This window comes from Mirounga leonina, unplaced genomic scaffold (assembly GCF_011800145.1).
Source record: "Mirounga leonina isolate KUSES-001 unplaced genomic scaffold, KU_Mleo_1.0 Mir_115, whole genome shotgun sequence".
In the NCBI taxonomy this organism is placed as follows: Eukaryota; Metazoa; Chordata; class Mammalia; order Carnivora; family Phocidae; genus Mirounga; species Mirounga leonina.
This window is the reverse complement of record NW_023270268.1, coordinates 66,540,545-66,567,462: the sequence shown is the minus strand read 5'-3', so window position 1 is coordinate 66,567,462 and position 26,918 is coordinate 66,540,545. Positions and strand designations below refer to the sequence as shown.

Genomic DNA, 26,918 nt, shown 5'->3' with positions numbered 1-26,918 from the left:
ATTTGTCAGACAGAGAGAGAGAGAGAGAGAGAACAAGCAGGTGGAGTGGCAGGCAGAGGGAGAGGGAAGCAGGCTCCCTGTTGAGCAAGGGACCCTGAGATCATGACCTGAGCTGAAGGCAGACACTTAACTGACTGAGCCACCCAGGTGCCCCAGGAAACTTTAGAAGAAACATAAAAAGCATAAGATTGTTTTGGGTACAGTGACACTAAAAATAAAATTGACATCAATATAAATCAAAGAGTGTTCCATTGTGCTCAAGGAAAATTGATCATAAGGCAGACGCTTAACCAACTGAGCCACCCAGGCGTCCCATCTTTCATTAATTCAGATAAATTAATAAGCTGTGGGGATGAGAGGCACACAAGGTTTAGAGTAATAGCCCTAGCTTTCTTGGCTAATATTAGGCATGACATCAAGTAAACCACTCAAACTTTCAGAGATTTAGTTACTGTAGAGGAGTGACCATTCCTACACATCACAGTGATTTTGTAAAGATTATGAGTGTTTACATGAGATAAGGTTTCTGAAAATTACAGTTACACAGGATATCATTCAGATAACTACATTTTTAAAAATCTCCAGTGAAAATAAGAACTGTTCCTTTACCATGGTTACAACACAACAACAATAATGGACATTTATGGAGCATTTACGAAAGGCCAGGTGATACAAAGACAACACTAGTTTACTAATTTTACAATGAAGAAAATTAAGTCTTAAAGAGGTTAAAGCCTTGAAGACTACTAATAGCAATTAAATGGTAGAACTGGGACTCAAACCCATATAACTGATCAGATTCTACACTTTGGCCATGAGAAATGAGGTAGGAAATTTATTACAAATAGCAAACAAACAACTGATACAAAGACCCCTGAGGTCAAAATAGTGAAGAATTCAAATCTGTCTTTAGCCACCTCTTCCACACCTGGCCCCTCACCCCAGATACAGTCTGCCTACTCTTTTCCCTATGCTAAGAATATGAAATTAGTGTTAAACTGATATCAATTACCTTTCAATAAAATCTTTATAAATTATATTATGTATAGTGACATCTTAACAAATTGCCCATTAAGTGTATCCAGTAGTAACTTTTAATTTCTAGCCTTTAACTGATATAATTTAGGCTAAAAAGACCTTCCCAAAACCTCTCAAATTACATGAATATGGTCTCATATTCTGCCCATTTGTAAAATGCTATCTGCATACATGTGTTTCCTAGTTTTAGGGCAAAGAGCTTTAACATGGTACTTTCTAACCCAACAGAATTTTATTTTTTATTTTTATTTTTTAAAGATTTTATTTATTTATTTGACAGAGAGATAGAGAGAGAGCACAGATAGTCAGAGTGGCAGGCAGAGGGAGAAGCAGGCTCTCTGCTGAGCAGCGAGCCTGATGCGGGGCTCGATCCCAGGGCCCTGGGATCATGACCTGAGCTGAAGGCAGACGCTTAACCAACTGAACCACTCAGGCACCCCCCAACAGAATTTTAAACCACTTCAAATTACTTGTACAACAAAATTCTTTCCTGGCTTATCAGTTCCCTGATCTATATGTGACCTTATTTTATTTTTTTTTTAATATTCTATTCATTCATTTGAGAGAGACAGAGAGCATGAGTGAGGGAGAGGCAGAGGGAGAGGGAGAAGTAGACTCCCCGCTGAGCAGGGATCCTGACATGGGGCTTGATCCCAGGACCCTGGAAGTCATGACCTGAGCCGAAGGCAAAGGCTTAACCATCTGAGGCACCCAGTTGCCCTATGTGACCTTATTTTAAAAAACAGATTGTCTCTGCCTGTTTTGTGATTAAAACACACAAATGATAAAGCTCAGCAAAATAAAAGAAACAAAATCTACATATTTAGTAAGTCATACTAGGAATTTTGTAAAAGCCCAAGGAAAGTATTCATACATGTTGTACCAATCATTATGTAAAAAATACCATTTGTAGCCGTGTTTCACTTCATTATTTCCAGCACAGGTTACTCTGCTATTTTGTCCAGGCCTCTTTGATTCCAGTTTAGCATAAAATACTTTGTCATTTAGCTTTGCTGTCTAAGAATAACAGACAATAAAGAATCCAGAATATTGCAGACAATTTTGAAAATTTCAGAAATTATTTTTTAATGATCCCCTCATTAAATCTTCTGATCCAATCAGACTCATATCCTGTAGCTCCCCTTCTCTTTGGTTTACTTCAAAATAGGCTGTTGTAGGTCAAAACATGTTGAAACAATGACTACAAATATTGAAACATATGTATCAGCACACATAATAACACAGGAAGCCAAAGTGGGCTGACTTGCTTCATTTTGTTTACTATTCTAAATTAAAAACAAAAATTTAATCCAGGTACATGTGTGAAAGGTTGAGATAATTTCCTACAGAGTCACAGACAATTCAGTAAGGAAGGATACGAAATAGAACCATTCTGTGTATCTGTCATACAATAGTAACTTGGGAGGGAAGCTAATTCTATTTTAATCTACTAAATATTACAAATTTTATTTTTTACCAATTCTTCTCTTAAGGAATCCTTGAGGTTGTAAAATTTATAAAACTGAAAATAGATATCACCCAAAATATAAGGTGAAGAAAAGTGTTACCATTGTCCTTTTCTTAACAGAATGGAAATGAAATTTTAGATTTGATCACAGATATTTTAATATCTATAATGCCACCACCAAGTTGTACTCCTGTCCAATTTTAGATATGCCACTATTTAAAGACAAAGAAATTGTATTAGAACAATCATTAGTTTGGGTATTGGAACAATGTCAGGTAAGTATGGCAAGTTACAACCGTAAGGATTTCTCCCGCATTTCATTTGATGACTCATTTTATATATGATGGAGTGTATCCTAACATTGCTTGAAAACTTCTTAGTGTGAGAATTATAAAAGTTTGATGTGGATTATTTATCACTTAAAAAAAACAAGCCTGCTGGGGTGCCTGGGTGGCTCAGTTGTTAAGGGTCTGCCTTCAGCTCAGGTCATGATCCCAGCATCCTGGATCAAGCCCCGCATCGGGCTCCCCGCTTGGCAGGAGGCCTGCTTCTCCCTCTCCCATTCCCCCTGATTGTGTTCCCTTTCTCACTGTCTCTCTCTCTGTCAGATAAATAAATAAAATCTTTAAAAAAAAAACAAAAACAAAAAACAAAACCAAGCCTGCTCTTTACTGATAGGTAGGGGTAACAACAACCTAATACATTTGGATAAAAACAAAAAGAAAACCGTAACTGAAAATTTAAGAATAAACATGATCTTTTGAAGAATCTGCTTGATAGCTCTTACTTGATTATGACTACTAGTCCAAATCGAAGTCTGTTAGTATACTACATATATTCTCAGAGCATAGAGACTCTAATTTTTCTAATTTTCCAATACAAGCTTAATTTAAAATGCAGAATTATTCCAAAATGATTGGAACTGTTAGTGTTGTAAGAGCTTTAAAAGTAGCTGGATGACTATAATATTCAAATAATGTACTTATTATTAATTTAAGAAAATTTATAAGAAATTTATTATGCTAAATGAGATTCCTAGGTATAATCTAAAATTTAATACAAGAGAAAATATACCAAAAACTTACATAAAAATTGAATAAAATTTGGAAATGCAAATCTAGTAAATAAAAGTAACTTTCAATTTACCTGTAATAGGCTTTTTTCAAACTGTACATTATTAAAACCACAAAAGCTTTATTTTTAACTATAATGTACATTAGGCTATAAAACCTTCCCAATAGCTTTTGCATAAACACAGTAAAAATATATTTTCAGTTAAAAAGCAACTTAATGAATATTTATGAGAACAATAAACCTATATGTTAATAATTACTTATTAAAATAATAATTTATTAAGTGTATATTATTTTCAAAGTTCAAGTGAGAATATTTTAAGTTTGTATAGCTAGGCTAATGTTTTATAACTTATTAAAGGTTAATTTGTTATAAAAACAGGAAGTCTATTGAATTCAAAACCAGCTACAATACATTGTGTGGCTGTAATTTTAATTACATAAATTTTAGGGAGAGGTTTTGGGGATTTTTTGCCGAACAAATATTCATTTTTTTAAAATTTCTTTCCAGAAGTAATTTAACTGTCTCCACATACTTTATAGCAACAGCAAATGAGTAAAATCCAAGCTGCTGACTAGGATTCCTTAGCAATGTGTTCCTCAGCAAGATAATAATTTATTTTTATTAAAAGGCAGAGAGAGAGGGAGAGAGCTCAGTGCCAAATAGATAGCAATTAATAATTAGACATCATATGGCTTTTTTAAAACTTTGTTAAGCATAGAGCCAAGGGTTTATTTACTTTTTAATTTTTCAATTTTGTAACACCCTGTATGAAATTTCAGAAATGAAAGGAACTATGCAAAAATCTCTAAGTTAAAGTTAGTTTTAGGATATTCTAAATTCAAATACGTAAGAAAATCTTTAATGCCATAATAATTCCTGGAATAGTCTAAACACTCTACTGAAGTACTGAGCTTTACAAACAAGGCAGGGATTATACAATGTAATGAATAAGATCTTAGATTTTGATTACACAGGATAGGGACCATCAAGGAAATGAAATGCAAATAGAAAATGCAGTAACTGATAAAACATTTTGGTGTGATTAAATAAAAAATAGGCTTATTTTCAGTGCTTAGTATGTTTTAGACATTGTGTTGAACACTTATATATATTATTTCAATTAATTTCTATAATAACCTTATGAGTCAGGCAAATTCATTATGTTTTTAGAACCATACATGATACCTCCACTTTCACAATAAATTTAAAATTTGTAGATGTTTATACTACTATTCTATAAATATAATACAGTTTTCATTACCAAAATGTTATTTTCATGTTACACAACTCCATCACCTCAAAAAAAGTTTGTGCATAAAAATAAATACTGAAGAATGTAAAAAGTGAAAGTAGGCACTATCTTGTTAACTCATTGTTTATATTCATCCTTAATCAATTTATATTTGTTTTTAACATTCATTTATCCATTAATTTATATGTCTTATCTAAATTTGAAGAGACAAGTTTAATTTTTTTCCTTTGAGATTCAAATTATGCTACATGGCATCAACATAATTCTTACTGTTAAATTGTGCAAAAGTGCAATCTTGAGAGATAATATTTCTATAATTGATTTATCTAATAAGTGTATTATTGTCTTCAGTTCAATTCTACAACTTTGAAAGAACTGCGATTTCCTCGTTATTAAATTCATGTTCCTTCCCATTAGATTCTCGGTTTTTAAGGGCTTAATAATAATATTTATCAAGAGTTATGCTTGCTGGGGTGCCTGGGTGGCTCAGTTAAGCATCTGCCCTCAGCTCTGGTCATGATCCCAGGATCCTGGGATGGAGCCTGCATGGGGCTCCCTGCTCAGCGGGGAGTCTGCTTCTCCCCCTCCTTCCTTCTCATGCTCTCACTATCTCTGTCTCTCTCAAATAAATAAATACTAAAAAAAAGAGTTATGCTTGCATTTTCAAATTTAATGCTCACACAACCTTAAGAGTTGATATTATTTTTATCACCACTGTAGAGAATGTAATTTAAGAGAGAGAGAGAGAGAGAGAGAAACAAACAAAACCTCTAAGACTTCAGAGGTGTTAGATAATATTCTAAGGTCACTTAACCATCAAGAAGAGCCACGACTTGAGCCTGTATCTACCAGCCTCACATCCTTCCATATTGCGCTTCATGATTTAAAGCAAGTTACCTGTTGAACACAGAGCAAACACAGCAGATTGGAAGGACTGGGACACCTATCTCCAGAGGGGAAAATAAAACTGTCAACCATACACAGGGGGAGAGGGAAAAACTGGAATATTTGAAAATAGCTCGGGATTACCACAAAGCTATGTATTGCCATAATAGACATCTATAATTGCCAAAAGTTAAAATATGTCTAAAGCTTATTCTTTCAGATTTTAGAGTAATATGTAATATATAAAAATATTTCTGAAACATGTGACTTTAGGGAATGAACTAGAAAAAATCAGTTGTTTTTTTTCCTTCCCTCCTTCCATCCTTGTCTGTCTCTGGCTTCTGTCTCTCTCTCTCTCTTGATTTCTTGCTTTTCTTAATTTATACTATAACTCTTAGTTAGGAGCAACAACATACTTTGCACCCTTTCTTATGGTGCCAAACTTGTGTGAATACATGGTGATTATTTCTGTTGACCATATTACAACATATATGCAAAAAATCATCTCTTCTGATACATGATGTCACGTGTTTTGATTTTATGATATTAAGATAGTAAATGTAATTAAATTGTATTATCACATAGGTAAAATACAGACAAGACTTCCAAATTATGGGATTCATTCACTATAGACTGAAGACTTGTAGACATACCTTCATTTGGTTTTAAGTCACAAAAAATACTTTAATATTTGGAATATGATCTGAAGCATTCAATTAGTTATTCTTATCCTAAACTCACTTTCTTAAAGTCTGATTGATTACTAAATGGCAGAATAATGACACAGTCCAAAGTTTTTTCATTACAACTTATGATTGAAGTTGTATTTCAACAAAAGCTACTTAGTTTGTAGATATGGTAATATTTGGTCTAAGTCATTTAGAAAAATAAGTAAAGTCACTCAGTGGAAAATGGAAAGCATTCTGATTTTAAAAACAACAGCAGATTTAGCTTTTAAATACATTAAACAATTGTTTTCTGACTTTGTGTTCCAGTCCTGACCATATTTTCTTTGATCAACGGAGCAGCTCTGGAGTCTTATAATTATAAAATATGGAGCATTGGTCTTTTGTAATTACTTCTGAGAACTGGGTTGGAAGTACCTCATTAAATCAATCAGTGAACAAGTGTACTCTTTCTAAATATCAAGATAGTGTTTGTTTTTTATTTTCATAAAATACTTTCAAAAATTGTCTTAAGAAAAAAGGAGCAAGTTTGCTTCCATACACAAAACCATATCGAAAAGCACCATACAATGGTGCTGATTTAAATATTTTTTAATCCGAAATATTCATAGAATGCCACATAAATAGATCCACTAGGATCATCAATACCAGGGGAAATTATAATACACTAAAAATTTCAATAAAAATGGGGGTTTTCAGGGCACCTGGTTGGCTCAGTAGGTTAAGTGGGTTAAGCGTCTGCCCTCAGTTCAGGTCATGATCCTGAGTTTTGGGATGGAGACCTGCATCGGGCTCCCTGCTCAATGGGGAGTCTGGTTCTCCCTCTGCCTCTCCCTCTCCCTCTGCCTCTCTCTCGGCCCCTCCCTGCTGCTTGTGCTCTCTTTCTCTCTCTCTCTCTCTCGCTTGCTCTCTCTCTCTCAAATAAATAAATAAAATCCTAAAAAAAAGTTATTTTCTTTTTTTCCTATCTTTCCAGCCTCATTGCCACATCACACATAAGATTATACCAGTGTGCACATGCATCCGCCACACACACATAAAACATACTGTGAATATTTTATCTCTAAAAAATATTGAATACCTTTTTTTTTTTTAAGATTTTATTTACTTATTTGTCAGAGAAAGCACAAGCAGGGGGAATGGCAGAGACAGAGGCAGAACATTTATTTATTTTACCTGAACTAGAAGATTTTTTATTGATCATCCAACTGTCCATTTGTTGAATATTGATTGGGAAATCACCAATACCTATAGATATTTCCTCACTAAATCCCCACCTCAACATTTTAAATTTAATTACTTTATAAATTAAGTGAATAGTATGAAGTTTACTTGCTTTGAATAATACTACTCCTTCCTAATCTGTGGGAAACATTCTATTCGGAAGTATAAACACCTAACAGTTGTTTACTACCTCTCATTTCCCTCCAGCTCTTCTAAGAGGTCTGTGTAAGAATGCTTTATGTATTTAAGTAGTGGTTGGTTAAGTTACACACTGGCCAAACAATACACAATTAATATTAAAATATAAATCTTATTGGATGAATAGATAGGAAAATGGTTCATTTATAGGAAATTACAAAATCATTTGGATTCCTGGATCATTAAAATTCTGATTATAAGGATAGAAATGTAAATAAGAAAAATTTAAAAACCAGTTAATACTTACAGATATATCTTACCATTTAACAATGAGTGCTAGGAATGTGCTGTCTGTTACTTCTTTTATAAAAAAACAACAATAGCATTTGTGGATTTTTATATGTAATATCACCATGCAAAAAAAGGCATAAATATATGCATTCATCTATAATTTCACTGCGTACAAATTTAACTCCTGTAAGACATGAGGCTGATGTGTGGTATGGACCTAGACGATGGCCCAGCCTCCATATTTCAGTAGGATTTATATGATTTCTAGTTGTCATGAAGTGTATAGTAATTTTTTTATTATTGCTTTTGTGAAAATGGCTCTAAAATGAAAGCCAAATGCTTTTATTACATTTATAAAATAAATTTCATTCTAGAGTGCTATTCAGCAATTTGGGAATATGTGACGGTCTTAGGATGGGCTTTACTAAGTTTCAGATTGTCACAGAAAAATCTAAGTGGATCCATTATGACATACAATATTCTGTCTTAAAGTTTAAAGACTTAAAGCACTCTCCCATATAATAAACTGCTAAAATACAAAACTAAAATAAACCCAAAGCCTTTCCTTTAAGGTTTAAGCTTAAGGAACTAGCACAAGTTAGATCTGGAGAACTGGGTTGGCTCTCCCCTGCAGTAACAACGTATGGATGTCAAGACATACATCTAAAAGCCATGTGCCTCTTTCATGGTTTCTGCTACACACTGTAGGGATTTTCTCATCAAACCATTCATGGAGACTAAATTAACACAGAGACAGTATTTATGATAAAACTAATGAGATCTCCTCCTTCTTGGCCACAGATTATTTTTCTACTCATTTTAGGAGATAATATCATAATTAGTTTCCCTTTTTGATCTATCTTAGATGCAGAGAATCCCACCCAAATTTATTTTTGAACTCTGATTTAGTAGCTACTGCACAAGTAAGAAAAGATGAACTTTTCTCTTTATACATTCAGCTGCATGTTCCCAGTCCAGATGCTTATTGAGAATCATGATTAGCAGTTGTGATACACATCAATTGGTTCTCTGCCATTTTCAACCCAGCTGTATCACTATATTACCTCGCTTTCTAGTGTCAGCCCCAGAATATACTTGATAGACCCGTTAAACACACTCAACTGTTACCATGCTGTACAACCTTATCTAGTCCATGCTTCCTTTTTTTTCACTATGTGAATGTGTATTAATAAATGTATTATCAATGATTCAACCAAAATATCTGGGATAATCTACAGAACACAGAGATGGCTAGAGTGGAATTTAAAAAGTTAAAGAAAGGATTCCTTGTCTCCTCCGCCTAGAAGATAATACTGTTTGTGGCAAGCCTCTTTCTGCATAGATCTCTTTGTTAGATCTACTCATGGGCCTATAAATAAGATGATGAGGGGAAATACACCAGGTTTTTAATAACTGTGTCCTATTCTAGATAAACCACTAATTCATTGCTTCGTAGATATGGCCAAATGGTTTTATAATATAAATATTCCCTGGAGCAGTTAAATATAAGAAACTTGCTTTAACTCAATCTACTGGTAAGGATTTTGAGTATTTGACCTATAAATTCTGTTACAAAAGTTTTTGTATGTCTTTACTATGTAACTTGAATTTTTTATCATCCATAAACTCACCAATCCAATTTACATAATTGGTCCCTCCCACAAACAACATTTTAGTCAACATATATCACTGGAAGACTGAACAAGCAGAATTCAAGTACCAGAAACAATGCTGCTCTGTTTCTCATTGTCCGTTCAGGACATATCTAGAGAGGATCCCCAAACACCTGGAAGAAGACTTCTTCTGATTATTGGTAATTTTTAAAGTCCTCTAATCAATTTGAGTCACGTGTCTTAAATAATTAGAATATGTCATCTTACATCATGATCAAATCTCTACCCTTGATTTAAAATTTCATCTTCCTGCCCTCCACCAGCTCCGGTCTGTTATTGCAGAAGGAGTGAACTCTGTTTCCTTTCTTTCCTTATGTGCTAATGATACTTACCTATAAATTGAATATAATAATGGTCCCTACTTCAATAATATAGTTATTATGAAGACAAATGTGATAGTACATAAAAATGCTTAGAAAAATATCTAGCCCATATTACTAACAATGGGAAAATATAAAGAAGTAGAAATCATCCATAATTCCATTGACCCAATTTATATAATTGGCCCCTAGAGGCTGGAGTAAATAACACTGGAGAGCTGTGAGCCTTTTTGGGTCAAAGGAAGGTGCATCAGAACAAGGGGGTTGGTGGGTGTGGGCAGACAAACCATTTCTTGGCCAGGAGAAATAATCCACTCCCACTAGTCTAGCCCAGACCAAAGAACTACAGATTTGACTAGACCTAAAATCAAGTAGCTTAACAAAAACATGTAATTACTTATACTCTTTTGTTTCACTAGAAAATATACCTAATATAAATTAGTTTTTCTTTTTGGATAGTTTTCAGATCAGTATGAATTTGTGTTACCTCTCTACTACTGCATTCTATTTTTCCAAGAGTCACAATAAACATTAGTGCATTCTCTAGACCAGAAGGACTAGGCAGGCAGCTACTTTGTATTTTCTTAAAGAGCCAATTATAGATACCATTTCTAGGTCTCCGGCAAATATTGTGTGTATGTATATATAACTGTATCTATTTATAAATATAGAGAGATATAGATATTACACAAATATATAAACACACATATATTTTTCTGCTCCCAGCTCTGAAGACATAGGCCAATCCCAACACAGACACTCCTATTCTGCTCATTTATTAGATGCTGAGAAAAACCATCTCTTACTTTCAGGTTTCTTGGGTGAGTCAGGCACCAGTCTATCATGTCCCCCATACTGCAGAGGACACACATTAAGGCCTCCACATGGTTCCATTGAAGCTCTAATCACTAGGCTTACAATGGAACTTAAAATAAATTTCTCCAGGTGTGCCTGGATGGCTCAGTCAGTTAAGCGTCTACCTGCAACTCAGGTCATGATCTCAGGGTCCTGGGATCGAGCCCTGGGAAGGGCTTCCTGCTCAGTAAGGAGTCTGTTTCTCCCTCTCTCCCTGCTCATGCTCACTCTCATTCTCTCTCTCTCAATAAATAAAATCTTAAAAAAATAAATTTCTTCAAAATTTATATTCATAAAATCTTCTCCCTGCCCCATCCTCCAAATCTTTTATATACCAGATGTAAGAGGCTCAGCAACACTCTAACAAGTTTTTAATTATTTCCTTTGAAATACTGGTGTTGGGTAGTTCATACTGAAATACACATTCTTGGATATATTAGAGCCTCAGTTAAAAATTCCAATTTATCATCTTGGTTAGCTAGCTAGCTAGCAAATCTATCTACCAATCTACTCTAACTACACATATACACTTACACATTAAAGACTCAGGATGTGAGGTGGGACCGTCTGGGTATAAATCCTGATTGTTTCATTTCACTGTCTGGTCGTCTTTGAGCCAGTCGCTTATTCGTTTCCTGCCTTAGTTACCTCTCCTGTAAACTGAAAATAATAACGGTCCCCACCCAACAACATGATTATTGTGAATATTAATGTGACAATACATTTAAAATAACACTTTGAAAAGTATTTATCCCATACTACTAACATGCTATCTTTAGAAGTAACAATAATACAATCATTATTATGATAATTATTATAAATGTCTACTTTATAACTTGTTTGACTTATGAAGATTTTCACATGCTGTTCAATATTCTTTTTTTTTTTTTAAGATTTTATCTGACAGAGAGAGAGTGTGCACACAAGCAGGGGGAGCGGCAGGCAGAGGGAGAAGCAGACTCCCCACTGAGCAGGGATCCCAGCGCAGGACTCAATCCCAGGACCCTGGGATCATGATCTGAGCTGAAGGCAGATGCTTAACCGACTGAGCCACCCAGGCGCTCCTCAATATTCTTCTTTACATTGTAATTGTATAGTATTCAGCCATACAAATAGCATCATTTTCAATACTAAACTGGACATACATATCATTCCAGAATTTGTCACATCATTGATGATGATGATGTTTATCATCTCTGTTTTTCCCTCTTTATAATATACTGGTTGAACTGGAATTACTGGATCAAAATGTGATTAAGCGATTTAATATACATTGACAAATTACACTGCTAAAAATTAATATCACATTGATACACATATATCATATATCTCAAATATAATGTATTTTTAAGACTACCTTAAAATTCTAGCTAATTATCTATTATCAGAGATTGATTTAAGTATAAGGGCATCCATGGAAGGTAATGAATTGTGTCCTTACAGAGTGTGCAAACAGATTTCTGGAAAATTTTTTGGGCCTGGGAAGCAAAGATCTAAAGTGTTGGATGAGGAGAAATCCAATATATCTTAAGAACCAGACAGTTCCAGTGACACAACTCCAGTGACCATTCTTTTTTTTTTTTTTTTTAAGATTTATTTATTTATTTTAGAGAGAGATAGTGTGTGTGTGCAAGAGAGAGCGGGGAGAAGGGGAAGAGGGAGAGGGAGTCTTAAGCAGATTCCATGCTGAGCTGGGAGCTCCATGCGGGGCTCAAGCTCACAACCCTGAGATCAGGACCTGAGTGGAAACCAAGAGTCGGATGCTTAACTGACTGTGTCATCCACATGCCCCTGACAATTCTTTTTTAATAGAAAAAGAAAATGAAGTAAGAATAAGCAGTAGTAGCTGTCTATCATGGTGGTTCATTATGAGATACTTAGATTGAGCTGCTTTAATTATGTAAATATATCTAGTGGATGAGTGTTAATAAACTTCTATTTAAATAAAATAAATCAAAATTCTGTTTCTACTTAGCATATTATATTTTAATTAAATTCTTGAGTACAGTCGGTAACTGTGAAGTTATACAGTTGACAAAATCAATCACTAAGGAGTGTAAATCTGCTAGATACTGGTCTAACACAAAGCACACAGGAATTAGTCAGTTTTGATAAAAGAAGTTTCACATATGTCATATGTCGTAAGAGGAAACTCTGGTTCTCATTCCTAGCATTCTACATTGATATTATTATAAAGAGTATGCCAATTTTATCAAGGTCCAACAAACTCCAATACCCAGCTTAAAGTATCTTCTGTCTTAAGTAATAACATTAATTTTTCTCTTAAAGATTTTAATTTAAAATGTTCTATTTTGGTAAAGTCATCTCTTGTGACATTCTCTGACTCTTTGTGCCTCTCTTTTTCCCTTCTTCTAGGTCTCTCTCTTTCTCTCCACTCACAGAGGCATGTAACTCAAAAAAAAAAAAAAATATATATATATATATATATCACCCTACCACCAACAAACAGCATCGGACCAACCTTATAAAGTAATGGCAATTTTCCTAATTTCAGGAGTGCAATCTGATTCGTTGTATTTTTCATTTTTTGAATCCTTTTTAAATCATCTGCATTTCCATAACCCACATCAATGACTTCAGCCTGAAAGAGAAGAGAAAAAGAAAAATACAGCAAACTGTCCATTTAGTATGACAAAATCATTCACAATAATTTGAAATATTCAAAAAAGAACTATTTCTACTCTTACCCTGACCCAATCACTACAGACGTGATCTTCCTATTTCTATTAGGATAAAACAATTCCTCTGGTCACTTAAAAAAATGGTTTAGAGTCACAAACTGAGGGGTGCTAAAGGGGTGATCGGTGGGGCATGGGGCGACTGGGTGATGGGCATTAAGGAGGGCAGTTGATGTAATGAGCACTGGGTGTTACATGCAACTGATGAATCACTAAATTCTACCCCTGAAACTAATAATACACTATATGTTAACTAAATTGAATTTAAACAAAAATTTTTTTTAAAAGTTTTAGATTCATTTTTCCTTTGCCCTCTCCCTTCTAAACAAGTTACACCCTCAATTCATTCCTCTAACAGATGATCGAATTTGGTATATTATATATTTATGTTTCTGGAATTTGAACCATTTCACAAAATATAAGATTAATGTCCTTACAGTTCGACAAAAATCATACCATTCTTAGACTTACAAACAATCCAAAGGCTCTCAATTGTTATCCAAATTAAGTAAAGTCCGTCATGCACAGCTGTTCAGGTGGTACATATATTCAGTGTGAATGACAACCCCTTGGGTTATGCAGGATACAACCTGTACAACCAACTATATGCGCCAGTCTGGCATTCAAGGATTTTAGAACATGAGCCCAGACTACAATTTCTGTCACATTTCCCACTACCTCCTTACAGTTATCTTATATTCTACATCAAATATTTCTTATTTTTAAAAGTCCCCTTTTATTAATGTGAAAATTTTACGCCTTTCTGGAGATTCTAATGAGAATCCTCTATGTCGTTGCCCCTTTCCTTCTCCTTGAAAAGTACCATACTGAGGGTTTTATCAAACACATATTCCTATGATCCAAGATGATTCCTTATTCCTATGATCCAAGATTATTCCTTTTAGGTTTAGTTTCCATAATTTCTATTATTAAAATAATAATCGTTGGGGTGCCTGGGTGGCTTAGTCGGTTAATCGTCTGACTTGTTTTCAGGTCAGGTCATGATCTCAGGTTTGTGAGATCGAGTCCCATGCCACACTCTGTGCTCAGAGGGGAGTCTGCTTGAAGATTCTCTCCTTCTGTGCCCCCCCCACCTCAAAAATAAATGTCTTTAAAAAAACTTCAATTGTTATGCTTCCCAATGATAACATGATAATACAGAATGTGCGGTTTAAAACTACAGCATCTACACATTGAGACATTAAGGAGTTAGTGGTGGCAAATAGTGAAAGAATAAAGGTGGAGAATCCAGACCTCTAACTTCCCACCTTTCTCAATTGGAGCTAATTTCTTTGGCCAGTTTCATGCAAAGGGCTTCCATAGAAGGCTCATATGAAGAGAGAATTCTGTTTTTAGAAGCACATGTGAATACCACCAAGACACTGGCAAATCTGTTAGAGGAAACATTTCTGGCATGAAATATTTCCTTAACCATTTCATTCATCTGCATCTGTCAAAACTTTACTGATACAATAAAGCCCTTTTCAAATGTTACCTTCTTTTGTTGTTGTTGTTGTTTTGTTTTTTTATTTTATTATGTTATGTTAATCACCATACATCATTAGTTTTTGATGTAGTGTTCCATGATTGTCATGGAACAATCAAATGTTACCTTCTGATGAACTGTATTTCCCTGTTGCCCAAGTATGTGACCTTCTCTACTTTGAATCCCACAGTGATTCATTTCTGACTCTCATGAGGACCTCACTGGACTCATCTCTTTATATATATATAAAAATTTTCCTCAGTGAAGGCCCATCATGCACATTTCTCACTCTTCACCCAGATGTCCAGCATATACTGTTATTTCATCAGTCGTAAGTTGAAACTATTACAGTTTATACGATATCTCTGGAAAGTTAAGCTGTACTTTCAAATGGATTTCTTAAGAAAAGAGACTATGGACTCTGAGAACAAACTGAGGGTTCTAGAGGGGAGGGGGTGGGGGAATGGGTTAGCCTGGTGGTGGGTATTAAGGAGAGCATGTATTGAATGGAGCACTGGGTGTTATATACAAACAACGAATCATGGAACACTACAGCAAAAACTAAAAAAAAAAAAAGAAAAAAGAAAACCTTGTTAAAAGCTCTTCTATCAGAATGGTTTTGGATAATAATTTTGTTCCTATTAAAATGGGATTTAAAGCAGTGTCTTATTAATATAATTTTTGAGTTTGCTAATACCATTACAATATAAATAACCATGGATTTATGATTTTAAAAGCCTGATTAAATAAATGATCACATAATATTAATAATCATCATAGTGGAAAAATGAGAGAATTCATATTATTCATTTAAATTTTTAAGCTACCTACTAATTATGTGTGATTCACTGATATCATCTTAAAACAAGGATATTACTCAATTGGTTATATTAATGAACATATTTTTCACATTTAGGAGAGGCTGGGGGATGATCATGCTGGCTTGAGACGGTGTGAGCTAGAATTTGACTTTTTGTTTGTGTATATACCAGAAAGATGTGAGAGTTACAAAAACACCAGTTTACATTATTGGAAAATAGCAATACCTTGCCTCAATAATGGCAATTTTAATTAAAGAGCTCTTTAATTATCTTTCTTTAAATAGCACACCAATAGATTCAAGCATTTTAACACGTAAGAAGAGGGTTTTTTTTTTCCTTTTTTCACAAAGATTGTCCTCAACACAGCATCATTATACCAATTTATTTTGGCTTCTGCATTAAAAATCAATAATTACAGAAATCAGTGTTCTCATGGTTTGACAGGTGATAATAAAAATGTATCTATTGCCTTCAAAAGATGCCTCTGAATCAGGTCCTTCCTGAAAGTCTTTCCTATTTATCTTTACGCAAACTGAAAAATCACAGCTGCAAGAAAGCACATTGAAGTTTTCTAAGACACAAATCAATATACAATGATGATAAAATGTCAAGCCATTTCTTTCCACACATTTTTGTTTCTACAATGAACCTTTCTTATTATACGTATTCTGTCACACTGGACAATCATCCAGTCAACCAACTGAGGTACTATGTTTAATTTATGTCCAAATACCAAGGATTAAGTTACATCTGACTAGTCCCCTTGGAAAATATCAAATGAGCAGGAACCTATGTACTGGTTGAATTATTCACTTGTGTGCACCAGCTTTTCCATTGAGGACTTCCCTGACACATAGGAGGGGGTAAATGAGAGATGCAAAGTAAAATGGAACTAGTTCTCTTTTGTTTTATTTATTTTTTAATTTAACCTGGGAGAGATATAAAAAAGTCTACACATTATTTTTTATAAAGATTTTATTAATTTGAGAGAGAGAGAGAACACGAGCCAGAGGGAGGGGCAGCAGGAGAGGGAGAAGCAGACTCCCTGCTGAGCAGGGAGCCCGATGCGGGGCTCGATCCCAGGACCATGAGATCATGACCTGAGCCAAAGGCAGACGCCTAACTGACTGAGCCACCCAGGCACCCCAATCTACACATTAATTTTTATTTAAATTCTATTCTTTAATTTTTGACTAAAAACAAAGAACTTAAAACAGCAACAACAACTGTAACAAAAAAAACAAACATTTTATACTTCATTAAAGATTTTAAAGTATTACAATGACAGCAGAGAGTGTGGTAGCAGCTAAGAGAAAAAGTGGCATGGTTTCAAAATAAACACTAAATATTGAAATACAATTATCTTTTGTGGCAAAATATGTGAGTAGAAGGAATCATAAACCAGATAATGAGAATTCAAAACATTAAAAAGTGTTATTCTGTTATATCAGTTGTTTAATGCTTCTACACAAAAATGGTGAGAATATCCTGAGCAGAAGCAAAAGAAAGGAATAACTAAGAGAAATGAATAGAATTGTTATTTCCTGTAGTCAGCTAAATAAAATAAATAGGACAATCATGGAAATAACTAGGTCAGAGAAGAATATCTAGGGCCATCTACCTATGGGTGGTCTGTGCTCCACAGTGACGAACAAGGCAGTGCCATGTTTCTCTTCTCTCTTGACGTAGCAAAAATTATTCATGCTTATGAAAGATGTATGCTTTGAAATTTTTCAGACTTGACATTTTCAACCAAATCAATCACTCTGGATCCTCTTAGCTCTTCTCTAATAGATTCTGAATGTACAGAATGTTTGAAAAGCATTGCTGCTTTGACTAAAACAGTAATTTTCTACTCAGAGTCAGAAATGGTAAGCCCAAGAAGTTCTCATACTGACAAAATACAGTGTCATCAGAAGTACTAGTCACCTAAGTACAAGTTCAGAAATTTACTACTATCTTATATAATCTAGCTTTGAATCCTCTTCAAATTAGTGCTTATGTCTACTAAAAACTTGTAAAAATCAAAAAGTCCTCCCATGTTTACCTCTCTTTTCTAGAAGGCATTAACATGTTAATATTTATGAGGACTTCAAAATTCAGAGACTGCTAGAATTTTATTAGCACTTCTTTTTCAAGTTCACTCAATGGCTTTCCATCACACAGATATTATCATGGAAACCACACTGTACCAAAGCATGAAAAGCAATACTGTTTCCTCCCACTCCTGTGGCAGACATCACTAATCAGTCATCATCTTTTCAAACTCCTTCTCAGGATGGTAATCCAGCTAATGAAGACCAACTAGGGGTTGGCATAAGTAGGGAGCTGTATAAAATAATTAATATTTTAAGGTAAAATAACTATTAATATTTAACAACTATTAATTATTTAAATAATATTTAGCTATTTAAAATCTTTAACAACTGGAACACAAGTACTAATCAGTTAAAATGCACTCCTAACCAATCAGAAGGGATATCAGCTAGTGTGCTAAGCTAGTACATCCCAACTGAATCCAGCATTAAGCATGAGACACACAATCCATTTTGCTGTTCATGGTGTAAAAAATCAGATAAAGAGGTGCTTGTCAATTGTATCATTTTTTTTTTGTTACTGTAATATATACACTTACTGAAAAAAGTATTTGCTACAATGATACACTAAATGCAAGGCTTCCTGACATGATGACCACATTTCTATAGCAGAAATAACAAAGATAAGCCAGAGTAGTGGTTAGTTGTCTTGACATATAGTAATTATTTTAAAAATTTGCAAAATGTTTTATAATCTAATATGTAATGCACATCCATCTAAAGGATGAAAAACTGAGTTAAAACTATTGTAATATAGAAATTTAACCAAAGTAACCAAAGCACAATTCTGTTGGGTTTATATCTCTATGTTTCAAGTCTATAATCTCCAAAATCAATAGACAGAATTATATAAGTTAAGAATAAGATACTAGAGGGGCGCCTGGGTGGCTCAGTTGTTAAGCGTCTGCCTTCGGCTCAGGTCATGATCCCAGGGTCCTGGGATCGAGCCCCGCATCGGGCTCCCTGCTCGGCGGGAAGCCTGCTTCTCCCTCTCCCACTCCCTCTGCTTGTGTTCCCTCTCTCTCTGTGTCTCTCTCTGTCAAATAAATAAAATCTTAAAAAAAAAAAAAAAGAATAAGATACTAGAATAAGAAAAAACAGATTTGTTGGGAAGAAAATATACTTTAAGTTTTCCTAATTTTAATAAATATTACCTTACAAAATATTTAGATATTTGTATTATTTGGCCAATAATTTAAAAATAACCATCAGAGTATCTTTCCTTTTCACTGTTTTTGTTAAAGTCATTTTGAAAGCTAAAAATATGTCTTCTAAAAGAGAGATTATGAAAAATATGTAGAGAATTAGGAGGAAAACATAATTATGGAAGTCCAAGGAAGAGTGTATTAAAGAGGAAATTATTTCATTTTCCAATAGTATGTGTCAGGTTATATTCTAGTTTCTGAAGGTATGGAGGAAAATGAATTACAAAAGGTACCTTCATGCTCTGGTGACTTTCTCTTGCTAGAAGGTCAACAATAAAAAGATAAACAAAGACACTAACAAGTTAGAAGACTTTTAGTTATGATATGCCCTAACAACAATAAGGAAGGGGTAATGTAATAGAGGGTGATAAGGAATTATTTTAATAAGAATGTCAGGGCAGGCATTGCTATGGAGATCACATCCAATTGATGAGAAGCCATGCACTCACCAGGGGGAAAAAACTTTTTAGGCAGAGGTTAAGAACAAATGAATGAAGAGCTCTATCAAATGAAACAAAGACATTTTATACGTTAAGGAGTAAAACGTGACTATGGAACACTGAAATAGGAAGTTATTAATTTTCTTATAGGGGTAGAGATTAGATAGGGCTAGAATTTCAGGAAATTTATCAATGAAGGAAAGAACAGTAGTTAGGTGATACACAACAGTCAGGAGCAAGAGTTAGCTGGTACACATGCAGCTGAGAGAGGTGAGAGTATGTTGGTTGGTTGGTCTGCTTTTACCAAAAAGGAGACTTAAAAATATTTAGAAACTGAAAAGAAGATTTGGCCCAATTGGTTGACAAATCCTAGAAACAAAAGTAGTATAGAGAAACTAGATCTAGATTATTCTTTCTCATCATGAGAATGGAGAATATAAATGAATGTAGAAGACGTTAATCCTACTCCATTGACATTTCCATGAAAATCAGCAATAACTGGTTATGAGATTTTCTGCAACTTTATCACTTTCCATATGTTTAACTTATTTACTCTGTTTGCCTGCAGTCAACTAGGAAGATTCTTGAAATGAAGTAAAAAATAACAGCAGCAGCCCTGGCTAACCACTTTGGAGATAAGTAACCTGGAATGACTCAGTCATGTCTCCTGGCATCAGGGTATAGGGCAACTGGGACACAGGGTCACTGTGTTGAGAGTCCAGGCAGGAAGATGGTGGACCAGTCTCAGTTGCTTGAGAAAGAGGATGGAAGATCAGTTGATATTTTGCAAAATGCTCCAAGTATCCCAGAAGGGGTTACATCTGACAGATAATTTTTTTTAAAGATTTTATTTATTTTACAGAGAGACACAGCCAGAGAGGGAACACAAGCAGGGGGAGTGGGAGAGGGAGAAGTAGGCCTCCCACGAAGCAGGGAGCCCGATGCAGGGCTCGATCCCAGGACCCTGGGATCATGACCTGAGTTGAAGGCAGATGCTTAACGACTGAGCCACCCAGGTGCCCCTCTGACAGATAATTTGAGGGAATTCTTGGAAAAAGAATTTACCTCTTGATCTTCCAATAGTTCTGAGTGAACGGTAAAGTTTATCTAAGGAACTTCCCCTTTCAGATGGAAATCAGAAGGGAGTTCTCTGCCCCTTACAATACTGTTACTGACTTTTGAGTGGTCTCTGTAGCATTGTTCTTGGCTCTGTGTACCCTACCCGAATATTGTGGCCATGCTGTAATTGGAAAACCAGTTTCTTGCTGCTTACTGAGTGCAGAGAAGCTGTATGTTAGTAAAATGTATCTTGGTGTGGAGGGGGGGGGCGATCCCTGATGTGTAGATTTATAATTTTTTGTGGTTTAAATATCAGATCAGAATTAGGAAAGACTCACAGAATTGACTTCCACTAGTCAGAACAAGCTGACTTGAACCATTCCAGCACACCATTGGGGCACTTGTACCTGGCCTTTTAAGTGGTAGAGCAATGTATTACTCAGGGCTGTCCTAGGTGGCTGAAAACAGAAGCAGGTATACATTAGAGGTATGGGTTGAAGCTGGTGCCTAGGTCCTGACAAAGTAGAAAGAGGAGAGAAGGAGAAGAAAGCAAGAGGTGGGTAACAGCAAGAGAGAGATGAGGGCAAGAGGAGTTCACAGAAAACCCCCAGGTATTACAAAGTTGGAAATTGAACATAGGGCTTTTGAGAGAGAGAGAGGAAGGGAGGGTTGGGAGAAGGACTGAAGTGGTCACGAGTTTATGACATGATATAGGGGAATCGATATTTAACCATTTATGTCCTCTGTCCTAGACATTTTACTAAGGAGAGCATATCAATTGTGTTCAGTCTATCTTCAGAAGATTCATATTTGGGAGGTACTTCTGCCCGTTTTATAGATGAGGAAATGAGTTTAGAATATTTAAATATCTTGCTATTGCTCACAGTAGTTTCAAGCATGCAGTTTGCAATTGCTTACCTAACTGACAGTTTCTCCTATTAGACGGCCAGCTGCATGTAGACAGTGTCTGGAGCTTTCTTATTGATCACTTTGTCCCCTGTGACTGGCACTTAAGAGGCACCCAGTATGCTGAATGCTGAATGCTGAATGTTTCTTGTTATATTAGCGAGACCCAGAGAGCTAAACACTGGATTAGTCACCTAATCTTTCACCATCAAATTAAAATATAAGGAAAAACAAATTAATAATCACAGGGCACTTTATTTAATAAATGATACTCAACTTATTAAGGTAAGGATATTGAAGGAGTTGCAAATTCATTCAAGAGAATTCTTCCTAGAGGCCATGAAAGTAATGTGACAGAATTCTGCTTCTTTTAAAATCAATCAGATTAGTGTATTGAAATAGTACATAAACCTAAGGATCAACTTTTCCATAGATCTTTCTAGTTCTGAAAAAATTGAATTTGCAGCACCTACTGAAATGAGGTAAATTTTATCCATAAGGTACATATTTAAATACTAGTACTTTATGGAGATTAAAATATATATTAAATTTGTTAAGAATGTTACATTATCACTTAACTTGGTAAATGGCATGCTTTAAATCATGTCAACACTAAAAATAAAAATGCGGACCTAGAATTTTCTGTCAGATAACACTTAATTATGATGGTTCAGAATTTTAGAAATAACTTTGATCAAATTAGAACTTTGTAGTCAAATACTTTCTCACTAAAAATGCCATATTTGTTTTAATGAAGAGGAAAAGAAAATTCATTGCACTTTAACCACTTAGCTGAATTCAGCTATCTTTGTTTCAAAACTTTTATTTCATAAAATAGGCTTTTGTTCTCTTTCCCAGGTAGATGTAACCTCTCTGACAAACGATTTAACTCCAGACAACATGTTGTGATAGGTCACTTCTGTATTTGTAAATGCTTCTGTCTAATTTTTAAATACAGGAAAAATATGTACTTTAAATATGTGGAAATTAACCCCATGGTTATTATGTTCAAGTAAAAAAGCAGCAATTATGGAACTGTTTTCTTAACTAAGTTGGTTCGTGCACAAAGCTCACGAAACCAGAAGGAAAATGTCATATTGGGCCAAGAAATTTTATGCAGATTTTTAAAAGGTAACAATATTATATACAAATGTGCTCACAGCCATTTATCTCACAATTGTGCACTGCCGACCAAAAGATGGATTCCACAAGAGAAAAGAAGGGAGACAAATAAAATGCAAAGTCATTTTCAACATTAAAAAACTGCTTGCACCAAGCTCACATTTTTCTGTTGGTGAGACAGTAGCTTCATCTTACCCAGACAACTAAAGTTTAAATAATGCAATTCCATTCTATTCCTTTATTTAGCTTTCTGATCATTTTCTTATCTATAACAGGAAGCATTCACAGCCAAATGTATACATCTCTGCCTTTTGCCATAACACTCGATAAGTTTGTTTTTGTTTGAGAATATTAAAAGAGAAAGACAAAGTTTTCCTAGCTATGAGAAAATCCACATCTGATTGTAAGTTCCCCAAGGATTCCATGCAGTGGTTATATTTTTTCTCTTTAAGACTACTTGATACAATTCAACACAGTGTTTAGATTTCATGTGTTACACTATGGCTTGATATTTTACAAGATGAAGACAAACAATGCTTTTCAGGCCCAAGTGGACATGATTTGTCATTCTGCATTCAAAAATAAAATATTCACTCCTAGTTTCTTTGAGCCTTTAGTTTTAAATTAAAAATTGGATCAGATGTTATATGTATTTTTATTTATTCATACTTAACAAGGCATTTTCCTCCCTAATGATTAATATTTGTCATATTAAGCAGAAGACAGGAAGATTACACTCAGACAATATGATAAAAAGTTTGTACTTCCAAATCATGATAAATAGTTCTCATATTTTAATTTCTCCCATTTAAATGTGTTTATTTTATACCACATAATAACAACAGCTAACACTTTCAGAGTGCTAAGTGCACTCAATGCACTCTACATGATTTGCATCATTTTGTTCCTACAACAACGAGTTGAGGTACTGTTATTGTTCCCCTATACAGATAAGAACACTGAGACTTAGAGAACCAAAATGAGCAACCCACCGTTGTGCAGCTAATAAGGCAGGATGCAACTCTGGGCTCTCTGAGGCACGGGGCAGTGATAAATGTGTTGATGACAACCTATCTTAATGCATGGCTAATGGGTTGCTGAAAATAAGTTTCTCCATAAAATTGCATTATTTGTTTTTACTTTCAGACGCAAAATAATACTTAACAGAAAGAAAATTCCCAAATCTATGAAGTGTATTAAAGTAAAAACAAATTCTCTGTTCAAAAATATAAACACAATAGACTCAAATCTCACCAACCTATATTAAATATTAATTGTTTCCTTTGCTTTTCTGCATCTGCATGGGTTTCACAAAGGACAAAAGAAGTAATTGCACAGGAATTACTTAAGGCCATATATTCTATTTATAAAACTGACTAGACATTGTCAGCACTCACTACCAATGTCTTTAACAGTATGATGGTATTATATTTGATATTTATCTTTTAATAAAAATATAAATCACTGTTTATTCCCTGAAGCTAACCTCACTCACATTAAATTATTTATGTATCCATTTTAATATGTATTTTGCATCTGACAGGACAACTTTCCTTAGGACCCCTCTACTGACCCATCTGTCATTATGATGGGGTAAACAATGTCACCTTTCTAGCACACAATGAGTTACAAAGAAGTTGCAAAGTACACCATCCATCATGCTGGCACTAAGTAGGTTTTCGAAGTAGATCTCAGATATCACAAATGCTGTTTAGACTGTTACCAAAAAGCAACAACTGGAAGTTATACAAAGTGGTCATATGATGAATGGACATGACAGCTCTTCAAAGGAAAGGGGCACTCCTCTTCTACAAATAACCTTGTCAAAAGCAAAAGTAGTGGGGAGCTTTGCTGGCAGTCAGACTAGAATAATTTAAGAACTTGTTAATGGCTCAGCCTGATAGAAATTCATGCAAATACAATGTACTCAAAATCAAAAAGTAGGTATGCCTGAATCATCAGCAGCAACCTCTCAAACTTGATTTTAATTAAGAGTGGTCTGAAGAGATACAGAAAATCACCCACAATCTATTAATTAGAATATGTGAGTTTCAATAATACATCGGTCTAAAATATGTATAGAAAATATATGCAAATATTCTATATGCATATAAAATAGTCACCTAGAAATTGCTTTGCTTTTGAAAATCATAATGCTAATATCGTTTAAGTTTTAAAAAAATCAGCATTGATGAATTTATTGATATAAATATTTAAATTATTATGTACTTAGTATAATAGATTTGAATTATTAAATACAATTCTAAAAATAGTTATCATTAGTGTCTTCATCTAATTTGCATGGTTAATTTCTCAAATTATGTTCTCCAAATACAAGGTGTTTGTTTTATCCATAATTGCATTTTAATTCCTTTAACACTACTCCCTTTTATTTAGGTCTGTATTTCAAACATAGAGTATATTTCTACATTGACAGCAAAGCTTATTTTTCCCTTTTAAAAGCTTCTTCAAATCTTTCTCGATACTTCTTTCTTTTTTTTATTTTTATTTTTATTTTTTAATTAATTAATTAATTTATTTATTTATTTATTTATCTGAGAGAGAGAATGGGAGACAGAGAGCATGAGAGGGGGAGGATCAGAGGGAGAAGCAGACTCCCTGCCGAGCAGGGAGCCCGATGCAGGACTCGATCCCGGGACTCCAGGATCATGACCTGAGCCGAAGGCAGTTGCTTAACCAACTGAGCCACCCAGGCGCCCCTCGATACTTCTTTCTTAAAAATGGTAGTTTTTATAGCATTTATAAGTGGTAAATGGTCCCAAAATGACTTATGTCTTCATGGGCATTTAAGTAGTTCCATGGTTCTATAGTAGACCTTGGTTTCTTTTATATGAAACAATGAAAATTTAAGCATTTTTAACTGATAAGATAAATGTGTAGAAAACTCTTAGAGATGTGGCTACGAGGAAACACAAAAAACCAGCCCAACGGCCCAGCAGATTATCAGAGGGCCCTGCTGAGGAAACGGGGACACAGGTTGTAATGTTACGGCTTTTTCATATCACCTAGGTAAAGGAATAGTAAATAATCTGCCAGAGCAAATTGAAAAGCAAATAGATGGGGGTGATTCCAAGGACCCACTCAGGCTCCTGGGGGTTTTGTTGTTGTTCTGGGTTTTGGACATGTTTTGTTTTGTTTTCAAGGCAAGGAGATTACTCTGCTGAATCAACTGGGATAGAGAGGGTACTGGAAATGTGTGGGGGCTAAAGAAGGTTTGGGAATCTGAAGAAAATATGTGGGGTAACTTTAGAATCTTGACTCGAGACCAGAGCTTGTGAACCAACAAAAGGGTGCTGGCAGGCTCCCTCCCATCATTGCCTACCATAAACAGAATATATTAATCAAATCAAATTGCATGAGTCCTACCCTAGAAATACTGTAGACATTTACTATTATATTAACTTTTAATTAATCATAAGGCTTTCTATGGTAGTGGTGACATGCAGTCCTTCTGCTAAAAGTCAGAGAATGATGTAACAGAGTGCAAACAATGCTGAAGCACCAGTAAAAGAACTCTCTCTCCACCCTCTCCCCCAAAATGAAAAACAAACAAACAAAAAACAAAAATCAGGAGCGTATCTGTGAAGTAACTTCAAATGATTTAAATATTTAATGTATTAATCAGAGTTAATAGATTCTGAAAAAGCTCTGCCAATAATTAACAACAATCAGAAACATAATTATTTCATTTGTATTAAATGAGGCAATCTAAAGGTTTGTAAAAAAAACTAAATTTGTTTATTAAAATGGTATTTTTACATGGAGACAGAAAATGTTCCTATATGAAGGAAACAGGACCAATTATATATTATATCTAACTGGTATTTTGTCCTTACTGTGGGCTAGGCTCTGTTCTCCCAGGTTTCCATATATTAGCTAGTTTAATTTTCACAACAGCCTTATAAAGTTGGAACTATTTTTATCCCCATCACAGAGATGAGGGAACTCGGCCCTAGATGGCTAAGTAAGAGTGGGTAATTAGGGAACTGAGATTTGAAACTCGTCTGTGTGACTCTGGAAGGCACATGCTTCAGCACCGAGCCAAAAAAACTAGCTAAGCAGAAAAAGTAAAGCAATAGTCTACACCTGGCTCCTTATCTCCCATGTTTTCCATCAAGAAAGCAGAAGCACTGTATTTCAAATCTTAAATCTGTGG

At 34.7% G+C, this 26,918-nt stretch overlaps 1 protein-coding gene across 1 annotated transcript in view; it reads right to left on the bottom strand.

Annotated features, from left to right (window-relative positions):
* The window catches only part of NAALADL2 (N-acetylated alpha-linked acidic dipeptidase like 2), a gene marked incomplete at its 5' end in the record, with an annotated part of 857,615 nt that overhangs the window by 515,519 nt on the left and 315,178 nt on the right, over positions 1 to 26,918 (bottom strand). The window contains one exon of the mRNA XM_034988848.1: positions 13,390 to 13,509. Within this exon, the coding sequence (XP_034844739.1) occupies positions 13,390 to 13,509 (120 nt within the window). The remainder of the gene's footprint in view (positions 1 to 13,389; positions 13,510 to 26,918) is intronic.